Here is a 19,885-nt window from a genome sequence, read left to right on the forward strand (position 1 = left end):
GTAAATGGCGGTCCAAACACGAGAGGCCGAGAAAATGCAAAGTGCCCAGTTCTTGCAAGAAATTAATTTTAAACTGGATTTATTACCGGTGCTTTCGCAGAAAGTTAATACGATTCCTGAACTTTCGGATAGCATTGATGCCATATCAGTACAGTTAAGTAACATTATTACGCAGTTATCTAACAATGCTAAGACAAATGATGAAATTAAAAAAGAGCTGGAAAATGTGAAATCTAACCTAGCAGTCTCTTATAAACGAGCCAACAAGCTCGAAGCAGAGCAGAAAAGAACGAATTTAATCTTCTATAATTACACCCCTCAACAACTCGGAGATTATACTCTGAAGCAAGAAATAACGGGGTTATTAAATCGTACTATGCCGTCTCTCGGAATAAATCGAAGTGATATCCGTGACATTTTTAGATTGAAATCAGGGCCGATAGTAGTAAAGCTAAACTCGGTTGAAATCAGAGACTATATTTTAAGAAACAGCTCCGTATTAAGAAGGTTCGGTTTATCGGTGGCTCTGGATTACACAGCTATACAAAGGGAGGCCCGTAAACATTTAAGGGTAATGTTGACTACTGCGCAAAATGATGGCCGTGATGCAAAATTACGAGGTGACAAACTATTCATCGAAGGCCGAATATTCAGGTATGATGGAAATTCAATAGTCGAGATTAAGCGTAATTTGAAGCCAGTAAAAAATTCTGGTCCACCCTTTAGTGCTAGGCTCCCAAATGATCCCAATAATATTCCAATGAGGCTGGTTAGTGATGCCAGTGATAGTGATACTGAGACCTTAGTGCCATCGACCAGCACTCCTCAGGCAGTATCGACAGCTAAAAGACCTGCTAGTGCTATTGTCAGCCCAAATGACTTGTTTCGACCAGGTACTCGTAATGTAGCACCCAAAGGAAGCCATTCGCCAAGAAAGAAGTTTAATGAAAGACAACGGGGTGGTTTTTCACGTGATTTTTATGACAATAAACACCGAAGTGAGTTAGCGGATATAAATAACCGCACTCGTGAGTATTATCATGTTGCCTTTCCCCTGACTAAGACTAGTAACGAGCAATCTCAACCAAAGGCTAGTGATGTTAACGTGCTAACAGAAGGCGTAGAAACATAGGATATAGAGGGCCATATACTGAGTCTAGTGTCATGGAACATACAAGGATTACGTGATAAGTTGACCTATTTATATGACGATTTATTTTCGTTTGATGTGATTTCGCTTATTGAAACATGGAACGATTGTTCTCCTAGATCACCTCTCCCTGGGTATTTCGTTGAACAGACCGTGCGTAATGTAGCAAGAAATAATAGACATTATGGTGGCATTTTGGTTTTGGTTAAAGCATCTGCTATTGACGGCTATGAGAGAATTACTAGTAGATCTGAAAACTTGCTTTGGCTGTCTATTTATTTGAAATGTGGGAAGAAATTAATTTTGGGTGTAGTGTATATACCTCAACAGAATAGTTCGTGCAATCGAGAAAATACTTGGGAAATTTTAGGAGAAGAATTTTCGTTAATACAAGAAAGTTATAAAGATCTGGATTGTGTGTTAATGGGGAACTTCAATGCTTATACCGGCCTGGAGGCTGAGATCCCAGATGCGTTGATCCCAGATTTAGGTGATTTTGTCCCAATTTGTTGTAGAATACCACGAAGCAACAAGGATGAAAAAAGAAAAATAAATGTATGGGGAAGAAAGCTCCTGGCGTTTTGTGGGGAACATGGTCTGATGATTGCGAACGGTAGGTTTGGGAATGATAAGGGCAGGGGCGAGTTCACTTGCCTTTCGGGTCCAACTCCAAGTGTTGTAGATTATGCGCTAATTAATACGCAATTTGTACCTGAATCAATAAATATGGGAGTATTAGATTTAGTTGGATCTGATCATAGAGCTATTATGCTTGAGGTAAAGATTGGGCAGTTTGTGAACCACGGTTCACGAGTAAGAAATTTCTATAATGCGGATTATAGAAAAATAGGTTTAGAAAAACGAATTAGAAATGATTTAACAGATAAAGATATAAAGGCATTTAGAAGGGAGCTCTTGGACTCGCATGTAAAAAATAAGTTGAAAGCGTTAGAAGACAATGAAAAAGATGCACATAGTGTAATTATGCTGTTAAATGAAATAATGGGCAGTTGTGCAGAATCATGTGGCCTGACTAAAAATTAAAAAAGAATGAGGGATAGTTTGACTTGGATTGCAAGTTAATGAAAGAAGAAGCAAAATATTTATTAAATCGTTTGAATGAATTTGATAGCGCGGAAGATCAAAGTCTAAAATTGGCTAAATATAAAGATAAAAGAAGAGAATATAAAAGTTTAATAAAAAAAAAGAGCACGAGAATAAGAAGAAACTGGCTATTGCTGATGATTTTAGAAATAAAGATTTTAAAAAGCTTTGGGGTTATATAAAGAATGATGGTGGAAGGAGAAATGTTAATACCCAGGCTGTTCCGGAAGCTGATTCATGGCCTGATTACCTAAATAATTTAGAAGGTGTTTGTGCAGATCTTCAGGAGGTAGCGCATACCCCAGAGATGGCTATTTATCCCATGAGAGAACATGATTACGATTTAGTTGGTGATGTGAATGGCCAAGAGATTAAGTCAATATTTAAGAATTTAAAAGGTGGTACTGCTGCGGGTGTTGATGGTATACCAATATTGTTATTTAAGAATTTTCTTTCCATTTTGATGCCGATAATTGTTCTTCTTTGTAATAAGGTGTTAAGGTCAGGGCAATGGCCAAGCGCTTGGAAGACATCATTGTTTATACCACTTTTTATGAGAGGAAACCCGAAGGCTCATGAAAATTATCGTTTAATAGCACTTGTCCCTGCTTTAAGTAAGGTTTTGGAGAAAATTTTAGATACCAGGCTTTCCAATTGGTTAAATAAAAATAATTTAATACATGAGGAACAAGGAGGATTCAGGACAGGGTACGGGACGACAGATAGTGTGTTTATTTTAAAGGCATTAATAGATAAATATGGAAAGGGTAAAACTTGTCTTTGTGTGGGATTTCTGGATCTCCATAAGGCTTTTGATAGTGTCGACAGAGAGTTATTGAAGGATGCCATGCTAAATGTTGGCCTTCCCCATTCATTTGTTAGATTGATAGTGAGCATGTATACTTGTGTGAGTGGAATCATTCAAGTTGGTAATAGGTTTTCGAAGCTTTTTGATATTAAGCGGGGAGTAAAACAGGGCAGCACCCTTTCACCCAAGTTGTTTAATATTTTTATTAATGATGTTGTTAATTTTCAAGAGAATAGATGGGCTCCGAAAGTTAGCCTAGGGACTCAAAAACTATCTCTCTTATTATTTGCAGATGATATTGCTTTGGTGGCTAATAAACCGCAAGATCTACAGACTCTTTTGAATCTCATAGAAGAATATTTGCATATAAAAAAGTTAAGGCTGAGTACTGAAAAGAGCGAAGTTGTTATTTTTAAAAAAAGGAAGGTTGGGGACGATGAAAAATATACATTTAAATTTAATAATAAGGAACTATTTATAAGTAAAAAAATAAAATATTTAGGCTTTATCTTATCGGATAATGGAAGCCTAAGGAGTCATGTTGATGAAATAATTAAGAGAGGTAGGGTGGCCATGTCAGCTATATTTAGAAACCCGACGATAATGGGGATCAAAAACCTAAAAATGCACAAAAGAATATTTAACACAAAAATTTTACCCGTGATAGAATATGGAGCAGAGATATGGGGTGGAGAAACGGTGCAGCAACTGGAGTCCCTTCAGCTCCAGTATTATAAAAGAGTGTTTGGTCTACATCAGACAACTCATTCACAGATTCTGAAAGGTGATATGGGCCTGTTTTCTTTAAAGCTACGTAGGTATATTTTAATGCTTAGATTCTGGTTGAAGTTAACTAAGAGTAATGAAGATAGACTAGTAAGAGCGGCATATGAAGAGATGTTGAAATGTGGTTTAAAAACCTCGTGGCCATCCCAAATTAAATCATTACTAGAAAAAGTAGGAATGCCTTATTTATGGAATAATGGTCTTTGCTCTCGTGATGTACCAACAAATTTAGAAAGCCAGGTACGATTTATATTAGAGAGTCAGGAAATTCAGCATTGGCAAGGGCTGGTTTTTGATTCTACAACCCTGCAACATTATAATCAGGCAAAACCTAGTTTTGGGGAGGAAGTTTATTTTAAATTTAACTTACCGGCTATGATTCTACGTCGTTGGATTCAGCTTAGGGCAAATTGTCTTCCAATCCAGAACAGGCAAAAAACGTTCGACAAAAATAAAATGATAGTTGGTCCTGATAGGCGGCATGTTTGTCCCCTTTGTAAAGATGATGATGAAGACTTGGATCATTTTCTCCAGAAATGCCCGGTGCTCTTGGATTTACGGGAAATTTATTTGCATGGGGTTAATTTGATGCTTCCGGGTATTCTACAAAATAGTAACCCAACCACAATATTTCGAGTGGGAGTATATGTAGATAAATCTTTAATAAGAAGAAAAAGTTTTAGATGATTAATTTCTTTTGTAGTTAGATTAGGTACTTTTTGCGTTGAATTCTTTTTTTGCGTGTTCGTACTGTTGTTAATTTCCTTGCTTGTTTGTTATTTATTTATATTTTTGTGTATATGGCCCACGGGTTTTTTGAAATACACTTATCTATCTATCTATCTATCTATAATGCGTTTACAAGTTCAAGTAACTTAACGTTAAGAAAACGCGTTTTATTGTGTCCAGTAGAATTTAAAGTCCAGCAACTGCTGATAAAAGGGTTTTTCAATGGTAAAGCTTTTACGCAGGTGAATCAGGTATATTACCGAAGTTTTTTCCTTGATTACAATTTATCTTGGAAGCATCACAGAGATCTAGATGCAGCTAAAGTTGCAAGAGGTGTAGGAGTTATACGGAAATTAAAGCATGATTTACCTCTATTGATTCTTGTACTATTATACAATGCAATAATGAGTCCTCGCACTTTTTTAATGCAATGTGTTTTGTGGTCAAATTCAACGGAATAAAGCCGTTCTATTGTTTGAAAATTGCGTTGAGAGTTAATGATACGGTATCTTGCTTCCAGCGTTTAAGAGTGCTTAACGTAGGACATATATATATAACGTAGGATGTAGGTATTTATAGCAGTTGTAAATAAATCATTCATTTAGGTGAGTTTCTTTTACTTGATAAACAAGATTATGCCAAAAACGAGGGGTTTTCTGTCTCCGGTGTCCACAGCTCTTTATGATAGAGCTGAAGTTTTGGAGCACGATATTTCTTTAAAAAAGACAACTACCATTTCCAGTTGAGAATTAGCGTTTTCACAATAAGAGACGGTCTGTCATTGCCCCAGTAACCATATTGCATTCTTAGGACAAAATGATTCCTTCCAATAAAGGAAAACTATGGGGCCAATTTTTACTTCCGCGTTGATCTCAAGGACCTCAAACGAAAATTTAAAATAAGAATATTTAAAAGAGGATCCACAAATCCTCTCTTAATACTTTCCTCATCCCCAAAACCATCCACTGTACCTATCCTAATAATTGGTGCGCAGCTACATGCAGTGCTGTTTAACCACTACCTGTGTAAACAGTCTATAACAGCCTTTCATTTTGTAAATACAACATATATGCTTAAGGACGAGTATCTCACCGTGGGAAAAAGTGGTCTTTAGAATTCTTATTTGATAGCATTTTGACTTTATTCAGGCCGAAGTGCCGTTTTGCAGCAAAAAATGCAAAAATCCTTACTTTATTACTACTAAAAATAACAACTACCCACAGCATCAAGCCACCTAAGGCCAACACAGATACCCACGCTCCTCCTCCATCCCATTTTGTTCAAAGCTCCCCTCTTTACACCCTCCCAGGGAGTTAGCATATTCCCTAAATCTTTCCCTAAATATTCCCACCCCATATAGGGAAGACCTTCTATTTGCTTGGCCCTAGATGATTGGCCAAAAACGACAATCTTTGGCAATCTGTCATCCTTCATCTGCATAACATGCCCTGGTTATCTCAACCTTTCTCTCATTATATCCCTAGAAAGTGTGATTGTATCAAAACTTTCGTACAGCCTGCTGTTTGAAATACGATCAGTCAGTCAGATACCCAAAACAATCCGTAGGCAATTTCTCGGGAAAATATCTCGCAAATCTTCCTCCATTTTTCAGAACCACATTTGACCACTGTTGTCATTGTAGATTCCAATATTCTAATCTTGTTTCGCAGACTTATCTTCCAATTTTTTAAACTTTTTTTCAACTGTGAAAAAACACCTCGGGCCTTGGCTATTCTACTTTTAATATCTTCACTGCACCCACCGACTTTACTATAATATTACCAAGGTAAGTGAAGTTGTCCACTTGATCGATATTTTCGTTACTCAACGTCACCTTTTCATCTTTACTTATTCCTAGCCTTAGTGACTTAGTCTTCTTAACATTAATTTTCAGACCAGTTGTAGGACCCTGAGCTCGTAGAACCTCTAAAAGTTCATTAAATAAAAACAAAATAGTTTTTTTTTAACTGAAAGTAAGGAGCGACATTAAAACTTAAAACGAACAGAAATTACTCCGTATATGAAATGGGTTGTCCCCTCCACAATCCTCCAATCTTTACGCTAAAGTTTTTAATTGTTTTAAAAAGTAGAATTGTGGCAGATTCAAACTTTAGCATAAAGAGCGAGGGATTGTGGAGGGGACAACCCATTTCATATACGGAGTAATTTCTGTTCGTTTTAAGTTTTAATGTCGCTCCTTACTTTCAGTTAAAAAAAACTTTAGCGTTTTTCAGCGTTCAAAACTTTAGCGTTTTGTTGGTTCACTGTCTTGAGAAAAAAGTCCTCATTATTCTCTCATTTGTTGTTGTATTATGGAAAGGCAGTGTGGTCTTCGTCATTATTTACGTCAGGCTTATGGGGAGCATTTGACCAAAGATATTTTTCATTTTATTAGTTTAGGGAAAAAACACGCGAACATTATTAATCAACAAACGTTTCTAGAATCTTGCAGAAGGAATAAAATTATTCCTAAATCCTTAAGGCATAAATTTCACTTAAACACTTTACGAGAGTCACAGTTCACACATAAACTACAGCTAAAAACATTGAATCATATTATTAAGGACAAAAAACACAGAAGACATATATTTTCCTCAGAACGAAAATCACTCGAAAATTTTCTGTCACAGAGCTTGTCCACTGCTGATTTTTTGCAGATTGTTAGAATGGAAAGGAATTTATTCCACCATGATTTCTGTGTGTCACAAGAGAGACTCACTAATAAGTTTACAAGGTTGAAATATGAGTCTCAAGTGGTCAACCCAGTTTACAATCCTAAGATAAGTCCTGGACCTGCGATTGAAAATATTCCATCTAAAAAGCTTAGCTATGTTTAAGAAAAAGTCCTAGAACAAGGGCCAAAATTTTCGTTTTCACCGAAACAAGTTCCAGTTGCAGACTTGGTAGCATCTTTAGAATCCTCTCTCCCCAAATGTAGTGCTCTTGTTTCAAACCCGGATACAGTTAGATCTTGTTTAATTAACACTCTTTACAGCACCTCATTAAAACTTCCTAATTCTCGCAATAACGCAATGGAAAAATCATATGACATAAATGTTTTGAACAAACTCCGTAAGGATTCCTCAATAATAATCACTAAAGCCGATAAAAGCAACTCCATAGTAATTATGAATAAAACTGATTATGATGGTAAAATTCTTAAATGATACAACCACCTATGTTAAATCAACCCATGACCAGACTAATCAATTTGCTCAAAAAGTAATAAAAGCATTACAAACTTTGAAAGAAAATGGCAGAATCACTCCACAGTTGTACAATAAATTCTTCCCTCGTGGTGTTCTTTGCTCAAAGTTTTATGGACTACCAAAATTGCACAAACAAGGCATTCCTCTAAGACCCATTGTAGCTAGTACAAAATCACCTGCCTCAAACAATGGAAAATGGTTATGCACTGCATTTAAACCATTGCTCCACTCCCAAAAATCTTACATAAAAAATTCAGTTGATCTTGTAGAAAAATTGAAAAAAATGGACATTTCTGAAAATTCCATATTAAGCAGCTTTGACATAGTTTCTATGTATACTAGCATTGATGTTTCAAAATCTGAACAATTATTACAAAATAAATTGGAAAAACAATTACCATCTAATCGAAGAGTCAGCAATAGGTCTAGACATTGATGTTCTCATGCATTTGGTTAAATTATGTAACAAATATTCCATGCACTTCCAGTTTCGAGATTCATATTACAAACAGGTAAGGGGCATTCCTATGGGAGCACCTCTATCAGGCCTACTCGCAAATATTTTCGTCGAGAATCTTGAAAATTGGGCCCTAGATTCGTATTTTCTTAATCATGTGTTTTGGGGACGTTTCATGGACGACGTAATTTCAGTTTGGAATTATGGCAAAAGTGAACTTAAAAGTTTTCTAGAACATTTAAATGCTTACGATAGAAACCTGTAATTCACTCTAGAGACCGAAAGAGATGGAAAAATACCTTTTTAGATGTATTGATAATAGGCAGTGTGAATAAACTTGATTTTACGGTTTACAGAAAACCTACGCATAATAATAGATACCTTCACTACAAATCTAACCATCCTCCACAGGTTAAAAGAGGCGTGGAAATATCTCTTGTGGATAGAGTACTTAATATCTGTTCAGAGCCGTATGTTAAAAAAGAATTAAATTTTATTACAGACATACTTTTTGACAACGGGTACCCAATTTCTCTCATAAATACTGTTATTGCTCAAAGATAAAAGATTTATTCTTCTGAAGCCTTAAATCCCACACCAGTAAATGATTCGAATAAACAAACAAGCACGATTTACCTACCTTATATTCCGAAAATTACTTCAAAACTGAAAAAAGTTTGTTTAAAGAACAATTTACGTGTTGTATTCACAAGCAATTTAAGTATAATGAACCTTGTCAATTCTGGTAAGGATAAAACCCCAATTACTCATCTACGAGGGGTGTATCAAATACCATGTAGTTGTGGAAATTATTACATTGGTCGAACCCACCAAAATTTAGGAACAAGATTACAGCAACACAAAGAAAGTATTGAAAAAGCATTAAAATCTAAAAATAACTCCTAATCTTTCGATTCAGCTTTAAGTAATCATATTTTTGAAAATCCAAACCATTATGTTCTATTTGACGAAAAAATTCTAATTAGCAATGACCTAGGAATCAAACAAACTGTCTGCGAGGCAATCGAAATCAAACGAAACTTAAATAATAATACATCCCTAAATAGAGACTTGGGTGAATACACACTCAACCCTATGTGCACAAAATTAATTATAGAAAATAATCTAATTCAAAATAAAACAAAAATAGGAACGAAAAAAACAAGCCCAATCCCAAAAGAACTAATATTTTTTTTATTTTAATTCTGAACGTTTTTGAATTAATGCATGTTTGATTTTGGCTCTCCGCACATAAATTATTAAAATGAAATTTGTATATTAATTCTTTTTCGGCTAAATGGCTTTCTCTTAGTTTTGATCAGACGATTTTGAGAAATAAGGGGTGAGGATGGAGGCCAAGGTGCCCTCCAATTTCTCGGTTGCTTAAAAATCCAACTAGAATTTATAATTTTTAACGAACGTTTTCATTAGTAAAAAATATACGTAACTTAAGAATTAACTTACGTACAGGCACGTACGCAGGAATGTTTTTCGGGGGGGGGAACAAAACCTTCGAAACAGCAGATATAAAGTAGCACTTTTTATTTAGTAATGCAAAAAGCAGGTATATCAGTGTAACATATAGACCAGTCCCACCCCTCTGAGGGAAAAGTGTAAAATTGCCGCTGCCACAAATAGGCCAAATGTTGCTGCCAATGGACCAAAGAAAGAGAAGCAGGAGAAAGGACCATCAAAGAAAGAGAAAAAGGAAAAGAAACAAATTGAAAAGAAGGCAAGAAATGCCGAAGTTCTGAAAGAGGAGAAAACAGGAAATGAAGCGGAAGAAAAGATAATTGGAAGTAAAGCAGACGAAAAGGGAGGCGATAAGATGGCTACTGAAACCCCCGAAGTGTTAAAGAAATAGGGATCTCGATTTATTTTGTTTACTATGGAGGGAAAATTCTAAGTTGTAATTTTTTTTCTTCCCAGCAATATTAAAGAAAATATTTATTAAATACCTTTCTTTTGCCTCAAAAAAAAGAGGGAAAAGTGTAAAATTTTTCGAAATTTTTAATCTAATAGTTAAACTTTATGGTACAGTCTCTCCCTAATTATGAGACAATATAAACTTGTATTTCAAAAGACTAATAGCCTGCGAATTATTAACGTTTCTAAAACAAATCGAAAATACAATAGGCAGAGAAGCAACCTCAACAATTAACTCAATAGAATTATTGCAACAGGACTTCGAAAAGATTCATTGACACAAGTTCACCTGCATAAAATTAGAATCGCAACAGAAGCGCGATACGGTCCAGGAGAAGGGGAACTATATGAAAAATAATACTAAATGCATTTAAACAGGGACTCAACCCAAAATTATATCGACTACTAATAGCTAAAAATATTGATAACCTAGAACTAGCAGTTCAGGAAATAGAAAGAGCCGTAGAATTTAATTCGATTGTCCTACAGCATCAAAAACTGTCAATAAATGCTGTAGAAAACAAAACCCCTGTAGAGTCAAGAGATTCCTCTCCGCGATTTTTCTCCCAAGAATCATCGCCAAAGCCTGTTCGGCTGTCGCCAAAGCTAGGACATATCGCAGGAAATTGTTTTGCAAACATTAGTTATCACCCTAATTTTAGGGGAACGAGTAACCGTTTGTCCAGGGGGACAAACTATAGTGGGTACGCCGCAAGAGGCAATCGAGGGAACACCTTTGTAACAAGAAATAATTACCCAACCCAAAATCAGAATTCCCAACGCAACACGTATCAATATCGCGGGGGGTATCGTGAAAGGACAAATCAACCCAGTAATAGTTGGAACAGAAATACAAGAGGAAGTTATATCAGCCGACGGCAGCCATATAATAGCTCCATCTCATAATAATCAAGGAACCCAAAATAGAACAAATGAAAGTTCTACATCTAACATCTGGGAATCCCAGGGAAACGATGCAAGCCTCCAAAATTCGTAGGACCAAAATTTGGTGGCAAAATAATTTATAGGTCCTACCAGTGATAATACCATTTTTAAGTGCAAATAATAATAATATGTTACCGATATTTGAAAATTTTAATGCAGGGAATATTTATTTCTCAGCCCTTATAGATTCAGGGGCAACATTAAATGTGATAAATACATCCGAATTTAAGAAACTACCAAATTATATTAAACGAAGAATGAGCAACATCTGTCCCAATTTATCAAGCGTAACCGGACAAAATCTAGAAGTACAGGGAACTGTGTATCTAGCCTTACGCAAAGATAACAGAAATTTCTATACACGATTTATAATTTGTAAAAATTTCCCATACCAAGCCATCATAGGCGCTAATTTTTTAAAAGCAAATAAAATATTATTAGATGTAGCAAATTCAAAGTTTATCTATCCGACGGAAACCAAATCGATAATAAATAACATACAAGCAAACAAGGTAAGGGAGAACATAGGCAACATGAAAGAGTATAGGAACAAACAAATTCAATAAATTTTTTATTTATGGAAAAAACTAGAAAAAATAGAAACTCCCGGAAAAAAACCAGCGGAGAATATTCTAAATTCAATGAAAGAAAATAATAACAAAAAATATTATGGATTTGTAGTGCGAAAAACTAAAATTCCCCCTAAATCAATGCAGAGAGTCCAAATATCACAAATGTTAGAACCAGTTAATGATAAAAATGAAATTTGGGGAGCATCGCCGTCGGAAGGTCTCCCGAACAAATTATAAATTACGAAAAGGGTGAAGGTTACATTTGGGTAACGAACACCCACGAAAATGACCTGATTACCCTAAGCAAAGGAACATGCTTAGTAGAGATACAAGTAGTATCGGAAGCCGATATTAATAATTGGAAAAATTCGGAAAAAAAACTTAGTGAATTATATCAATGTTCACGTTGACAAGGAATACCCCTTAACGAGACCTCAATTTCTTGAGAAATTTGAACTAAGTCACATAACCGACATTCCATTAAAACAAAAATTATGCGACTTATTATGGGAATATAGAGATGTCTTTTCGAAATCTGAAGACGACATAGGACTTATCCCATTTTATGAACATGCAATCCAAACTACGGGGCCGCCAATGGCAAAACAACCGTACCGGATTCCTTATAAACATAAAAATAGCTAATAAACAAAATACATGAACTCGAAAAAAATCGAATTATAAAACCAAGCATAAGCCCATACTCTGCCCCCGTCATTCTAGTCCCGAAAAAGAATAATGACCTTAGATTAGTAGTAGACTATAGAGCCTTAAATAAACAGGTATTTAGTGACAAATTTCCCCTACCTAGAATAGACGAAATTCTAGATTCCATATCAAATAAAAATAAAATATTTACTTCCCTAGATTTGACACAAGGTTATCATCAAGTAAAAATAGCTGAGGGTGATGCTTTTAAAACAGTTTTTTCAACAACAGAATGTGGCTCTTATGAACACTTAAGAGTACCGTTTGGACTAAAAACCAGTTCGAGTGCATTGTGTAGACCCCTCCTTCATTTACTAAGAGGCCTAAATAACATAATTCATTTTGTTGATGACGTCATAGCTATGGACAGAGATGCGGAAGACCATTTAGTAACCCTAGCGAAAGTATTAGAGAAATTCAGAGAAGGTAATTTAAAACGTAGACCGGAAAAAATAAATCTTTTTCCCACAAAGCTAAAATTTTTAGGAGTAGTTGGAACGCAAGGACAAATTTCCCCAGACCCTGAAAAAACAAAATCTGTTAAAAATATAAATCTTAGGATTAATGAGTTATTTCCGAAAATTTATAAGAAATTACGCACAAGTAGCAAAACCTCTAACGGACCTCACGAGAGGCAACCCACAAAAAATTGTTTGGTCTAAAACAGCTCAGGATTCATTAGATAATTTAAAAAAGGCTCTAACTTCAGAACCTATTTCATCGTTACCCAACTTCCAAACAGGGCAATTCGTTGTTACAACGGATGCATCAAACAAGGGAATTGGGGCGATTCTCTCCCAAATAATAAATGGGGAAGAAAGATTAATAGCGTACGCTTCTCGCACCCTGACATCCGGAGAGAGTAATTATTCTGCTACACAGCTTGAATTATTATCAATTATCCACCATTTGGACAAGTTCAGACACTATTTGGTAGGCAGAAAATTTAAACTGCGTTCGGACCACAAAAGCCTGCAATACTTGCAAACTTTCAAAAAGCCTTCGGGAATCCTCGCGAGATGGATTTTGAAAATCCAAGATTTGGATTATGAATTTGAACATCTTAAGGGAAAACAAAACGCCCCATGCGACTATCTTAGTAGATTTCCAGATAATACTTCCTTAGAAGATGAAAATGAAGAAGTTAACACGATAAAAGCAAAAATTGCTCCAAAAAATAAAAATTTTAAAATGAAAACTAATAATTCGGTTGAAAAAGAACAGAAAAACAGCCCACTTTCCTTAAATTCTATAAAATTATATCAGACGAAAGACAATACTTGTGCTGCTCTAATAGAATATTTCTTATATGATAAAGAGTTACTTAATGAAATGAAATCTTTTAGAAAAGAAATTGGTAATTATTACTATGATTTAGATGAAAAAATACTATGTAGAATAATGACCGATAGCGATAAAAGAAATCAAACTTCCATTATATCAGTTTTACCTCAAATTTTAGAAAAACCCGCTTTCGAATTTTTTCATTCTGAAACGGGAGGTCATATAGGATTAGATAAAACTTTCCATAGATTAAAACAATACTTTTTCGTATTGTTCATCACGTCTACCCTAATCCAACAATAGGAAAAACGCCTACGGCCAAGTTTCCATTTGACACAGTTTCTTTTGATTTATATGGTACTAGCGGAGGATTACCCACGTCTAACGAAGGACACACCTGCGTACTGTCAGTAATCGATCATTTTTCCGGTTTCACGTTTGCTAAACCATTGAAAAATCAAAGCGCGTACGCAACTTCAAAAGCCCTTGCTAAAATATTTCTTAATTTCGGTATTCCTAATACAGTATTAAGCAATAATGGCCCTAATTTCGTATCAAAAGTAACTAAGGATTTAATGTCTTTTCTTCAAGTAAATAAATTGGTATTCCTCCCCCTATCACCCTCAGGCAAATGGAAAAATAAAGAACAGACACAAGCTATTCTCTAATATTTAGAGCATTTATACAAAAGAAAACCGGAGGGATTGGCACGAAACTTTACCTGATTTAACAAACCTCATTAATACAGCTTATTCTCAGGTTATACGAGATAACCCATTTTATATACTATTCGGAAGTGACTTTAGAATCCCTTATAAGGAAATTATAGAATCGAGACAATATTATTATGATTCTCGAGATTATAGGCAAGAATTTATCAATAGAACGAGAAAAACTTATAAACTTGTAAAACAAGAAATAGAAAAATCAAAAAGACAACAAGAAGCCAAAACCATTCAAAATGTTTAAAGGTAAACTCGATTTTCAAGTAGGAGATTGCGTTTACTTGAAAAATGAAACCAAATTGGAAGGCAAGAAGCTTTCTAATAGATACACTGGCCCTTACAGAATAATTAAGAAATATGATAATAACGTTACATTCAAACTATTAAAACCACAAACGGGAAAAACCTATAAAACGCATTTTAGTCGTATAAAAAGGGCAAAATTCACAGAAACATGGACCCCTCAACCTTCAACATCAAATACCTCGGAGGACGAAAATGAGCCACCTCGCTCTAGACTAAGTGAGCTTAAACCTTTTAATTTCAAACAAGGATATTTTGAGAATAGTAGTGCGAGGAGAAATTTAATGAATTTCTAACAATGACAAATATGGTTACCCCCTAAAAAATACCCCCGTTACGCAAAGACGGAAGAAAAGCGATTCATCTTCAAGTGAGGAGCCAGAAGCATTGGACTATACGATTTCTCCACAAACGCAATTTTTCCCGGATCGAATTTCGACACCTTTTCCTCCAAAACGTTTCCCCGACGATTTGGTACACCCTGTCACACCAATAGACAGACCTTTTTCGTCACACGATGAATTAAATAAGGCTATACAGACCCCTGGTGACATAGAGTCAGAAAAGGCCAACCAGCCGCAACGACAAACATTGCGGGAAGCCATGGATCTTATTTATTACCCAATTAAAACTAGACAAAGTACACTTAATACTAATCCAGTTACCGATGAACAACAGTATCACGATATAACCGTCTCAAAAGCAAAACCAAAGGACTGGGTATCTTGGAAGGAAACCTTAATGCAAACAATTCCCCACCCCCCGGAAGATATGGCTTTCAAACAATGGAGACACCCCAAGAAGACATTTGAATCCTCCCAAAGCTCCCAAGAATCCTTCAATTCTCCCGAGCCAAGAAACCAACAGGACGAATCAATCAGTAAACCCTCTACTTCGCGAGGAGAAGAAATTTACGAAGGTCAGGCTGGATCTACACCTAAATCTCAAACTTCTACTTCAAGAGAACCAGATACTAAATCTACAACTACTAGTTCCTCAGATACTGAGAGTGAATCAGGCGCAAATAAGCTCAAGGACGTGGAAGGAATAAGACCAAAGAGTACAACTGCCCAGGCTAAAAAGGCACAAATTAAAGGTAAAAAATTTCTTAAAAAACAATATAAAAAGTTTGATTTGATATCGCTAGCGAAGCCAAAGAAAAAACCGAGTCTACTAAAGAGAAAGTAACAACAAGGTCAGGCCGAGTTGTCAAAAAACCAGAATTTTATGAATGGACTGTTAATAGGCAAACCATCATCCTAGGGTATAATAAAAATAGTTATTTATTGATAAAATCAAGTTATGATCCAAAAAAAGTTGATTTAATTTTTTTTGCTCCTCGCCAAGGAACCACTCCGTAATAAAACATCCTTAAAAGAAAGTACTTTTCAGGAAGTCTGAAAGACTCCAAGTGAAAGATTGGCCTATTTTATCAAAAAGTGCTCATCATTCTAAGTAAGTTCCGAATCATATTTTCACAAGAATAATCACAAGAGTTTTACCGCTTCATTAACATTTTTCCTTAACCGCAAAATAATTCCTTAATCTTAAAGATTATCAATAAGTAGGCGAGATCCTTCCTAATTCTTGAACTATAATTCTCCAATAATATAATCCGTCGATTTGTTTACATATCCCCTTTCCCGTTGAATGAATACTCTCTTTTCCTTGTATCACTTAAGGAATATGTCGTTGGCTAGTTTAAAAAGTGTTACAAGCTCTCTTGCAAAGCTTGCTATAGATGAAAGGTTTTATATTTCAACTCCCATATTTTATGTTAATGCAGCTCCTCACATTGGCCATGCCTACACAAGTGTTCTTACTGACGTCATGGCTCGCTACCAGAAAATTAAAGGCAAAAAAGTGTTATACGCCACGGGGACTGATGAGCACGGTTTAAAAATCCAGCAAGCCGCCACAGCAAACAATGAGGATCCAAAAAAGTACTGTGATGGGATTTCAGATCAATTTAAAGAAGCTATACAAATTTGTGAATGTGATTATGATGACTATATCAGAACAACAGAGGAACGTCATGAAAAAGTTGTTCAAAAAATTTGGACTATATTGGAAGAAAAAGGACATATATACAAAGGAAGTTATGAGGGCTGGTATTGTGTATCTGACGAAGATTTTTTAACCGAAACCCAAACCAAAGAAGTTCCTGGACCTGATGGGAAGCCTATACGAGTATCAGCTGATTCAGGAAGACCAGTAGAACTTTTCCGTGAAGAAAACTACAAGTTTAGGTTATCAGCTTTCCAGAAAGATCTTCTTAAATGGCTAGAAAATGAGTCCGTAGTGAAACCAGTTCAATTTAGAGGTGATGTTATTGCTTGGCTCACAAAAGAAGAACTTCCAGATTTGTCGATCTCCCGACCAATAGACAGATTGAAATGGGGCATCCCGGTTCCTAGCGATCCCAGTCATAACATTTATGTGTGGCTTGATGCTTTATTCAATTATCTTACTGTAGCAGGTTACCCTGATGAACCTTATGTATGGCCACCGAACATTCAAGTTATAGGGAAAGATATTTTGAAATTTCATGCCATCTATTGGCCAGCTTTTCTAATCGCTGCTGGATTTGAACCACCTAAGCAATTGCTAGTTCATTGTCATTGGACAGTAGAAGGCCAAAAAATGTCCAAATCAATTGGTAATGTTGTCAATGTTGTCGAAGCTGCCGAAAGAGTGTCACCAACTGCCTTACGTTACTTCCTGTTAAGACAAGGAGTTCCTGGATCTGACAATGATTTTAGCATGATGCAATTAATCAATGTAGCCAATAGTGATTTGGCGGATAATCTAGGAAATCTTCTTCAACGCTGCACTGGTCCCGCAATTAATGTCGATCAAATAGCACCATCTATTTTTGAAGCCGATTTTCATGCGCTTGGACAAGAAGGAACAGATCTTTTCAATAGCTTAGTTCAGTTACCTGACAAGGTGTCCAAGCGTTTTGATGACTTCGAGTTTTATATGGGGCTTCAATCGATAATGCTGACGTTGAAATGTGCAAACATCGTTATGCAGTCGAAAAAGCCATGGGAATTGAAGAAGCAGAATAAAATGGACGACGTGTACCTTATCCTAGGAGCTTGTGTTGAAACATTGCGAGTTGTTGGAATTATGATGCAGCCAATTGTTCCATCGCTATCAAGCAAGCTACTCGATCGGTTGAATGTAGATGCTAGTCAAAGAACATGGAATCACGCCATTTTCACTGAGCAAGTAGAAAAGCGACCACTTGGAGCAGACCAGACAATCCTATTTAAGAGAATAGCTGAAGCTCAGCCCACTGCCGCTGCCACAAATAAGCCAAATGTTGCTGCCAATGGACCAAAGAAAGAGAAGCAGGAGAAAGGACCATCAAAGAAAGAGAAAAAGGAAAAGAAATAAAGTGAAAAGAAGGCAAGAAATGCCTTTAGAGAAATTTCCTGTTTAAAACAGGAAATGAAGCGGAAGAAAAGATAATTGGAAGTAAAGCAGACGAAAAGGGAGGCGATAAGATGGCTACTGAAACCCCCGAAGTGTTAAAGAAATAGGGATTTCGATTTATTTTGTTTACTATGGAGGGGAAATTCTAAGTTGTAATTTTTTTTCTTCCCAGCAATATTAAAGAAATTATTTATTAAATACCTTTCTTTTGCCTCAAAAAAAAGAGAGAAAAAGTGTAAAATTTTTTGAAATTTTTAATCTTATAGTTTAACTTTATGGTACAATCTCTCCCTAATTATGAGACAATATAAACTTGTATTTCAAAAGACTAATTGCCTGCGAATTATTATTTAAGTTAGCCTAAAATTCTAGTAAATTTAAATTATAAGTCAATTTAAATTATAAATCAGGAGTTTTTTTTTTGTTTTAATAACTAGATTACTTAAGTTTGAGCTGGAAGGAGTTCAAGTGCAAAAGATTACTTAACTTGTCGGAACTCAAACTCTTATACCTTAATACGACACACTCAGCCAATTTGTGAAAGTTTTGGAATACCTATAATTATTTCTCAAAGTGCATAAAAAAAGAAAAAAAAGAGCTATGATCTTTGAAACATAATTACTAGGCCTTATAATCTTATAATATAATAATAATTCCTCAGTTTAAATTCCAGACTACATTGACCCATCCATAATTATATTTTAACCAATTAATTTAAACCAAAGATCAAAACTTTGATGATAAAATATGCCTACCTCTATATTACACCTACACAATCAGTAAGGTAAGCTTCAAACCGTAACAAACAAATAAATTAATTCATACTATTATCAGACATGTGTTGTTGGAAAAATTTCCTCTTGGTTAGTAAAATTTTAAATAGTTTTCGTTCTTGATTGTTAAAATCATGAAGAAGTTTCACGGCGATCCTCTCAGAATGCAAGTGCTATTATTTTCTTCGATATCCAGGTATTTTTATAAACAATAAACTAACTTTAATGTAAATGTTGCAAATGTCTATCCATCTCCCCCTAAGCTGTCTTTCAGTAGCAAGTAATGAACATATAATAGGTCTTGAGTTAACCCCATCCCAGGCCTAAAACAAAAACTTTTTAGAAAGTCACTAATAGATTATTAGTAAGACTCAAGTTAGTCCTTTAATTTGCTAAATACCTAATGATTGCAAACTTAAAATATTACTATTTTATCTTCCAAAACACGCATACATGATTAATTTTCTGACAAAAAATTCAACATTTTTGAAGAGAGATGCTTGAAATTTTTGCTGTTAGGTTCTCTGATACGCCAAATACGATGGTATGATTTTCGTTAAGATTCTATGATTTTTAGGGAGTGTTTCCCCCTATTTTCCAAAATAAGACATTGCTTCTCAGGCTCGTAACTTTTGATGACAAGAACTAAATTTAATGAAACTTTTATATTTAGAATTAACGTGAAAATTCGATTCTTCTGATATATATTCTCACATCAAAATTCAGTTTTTTTTAAGTTTTATTACTATTGAGCCGAGTCGCTCCTTACTTCACAATTCGTTACCACGAACTGTTTTGATAGTTTTTTTTACTTTTTTTTCACTTCCAGGCGTAAAGCCAAAATACAATAGATGTCTTATAAGCCCATTTAGGTAGATGAAAGATGGGGAGTGAATCTCGTTAGATGTCCAGGCGAACTAACTTTAGAGAGAAAATAACCAAATACTTCCTAATTACTTCAATAA

At 35.3% G+C, this 19,885-nt stretch overlaps 1 protein-coding gene across 1 annotated transcript; it reads left to right on the forward strand.

Annotated features, from left to right (window-relative positions):
* Positions 1 to 16,392: 16,392 nt before the first annotated feature.
* Positions 16,393 to 18,108, forward strand: LOC136032474 (methionine--tRNA ligase, mitochondrial-like). The gene has a single exon (XM_065712787.1). It carries the CDS (start codon positions 16,393 to 16,395, stop codon positions 18,106 to 18,108), a length of 1,716 nt encoding a protein of 571 aa, XP_065568859.1.
* The last annotated feature ends 1,777 nt before the right edge of the window (positions 18,109 to 19,885 follow it).

This window comes from Artemia franciscana, chromosome 10, assembly GCF_032884065.1.
Source record: "Artemia franciscana chromosome 10, ASM3288406v1, whole genome shotgun sequence".
Taxonomy (NCBI): Eukaryota; Metazoa; Arthropoda; class Branchiopoda; order Anostraca; family Artemiidae; genus Artemia; species Artemia franciscana.

Excerpts from the sequence above, each read along its gene's own strand:
- LOC136032474 (XM_065712787.1), top strand. The coding sequence starts at position 16,393 with ATGTCGTTGGCTAGTTTAAAAAGTGTTACAAGCTCTCTTGCAAAGCTT.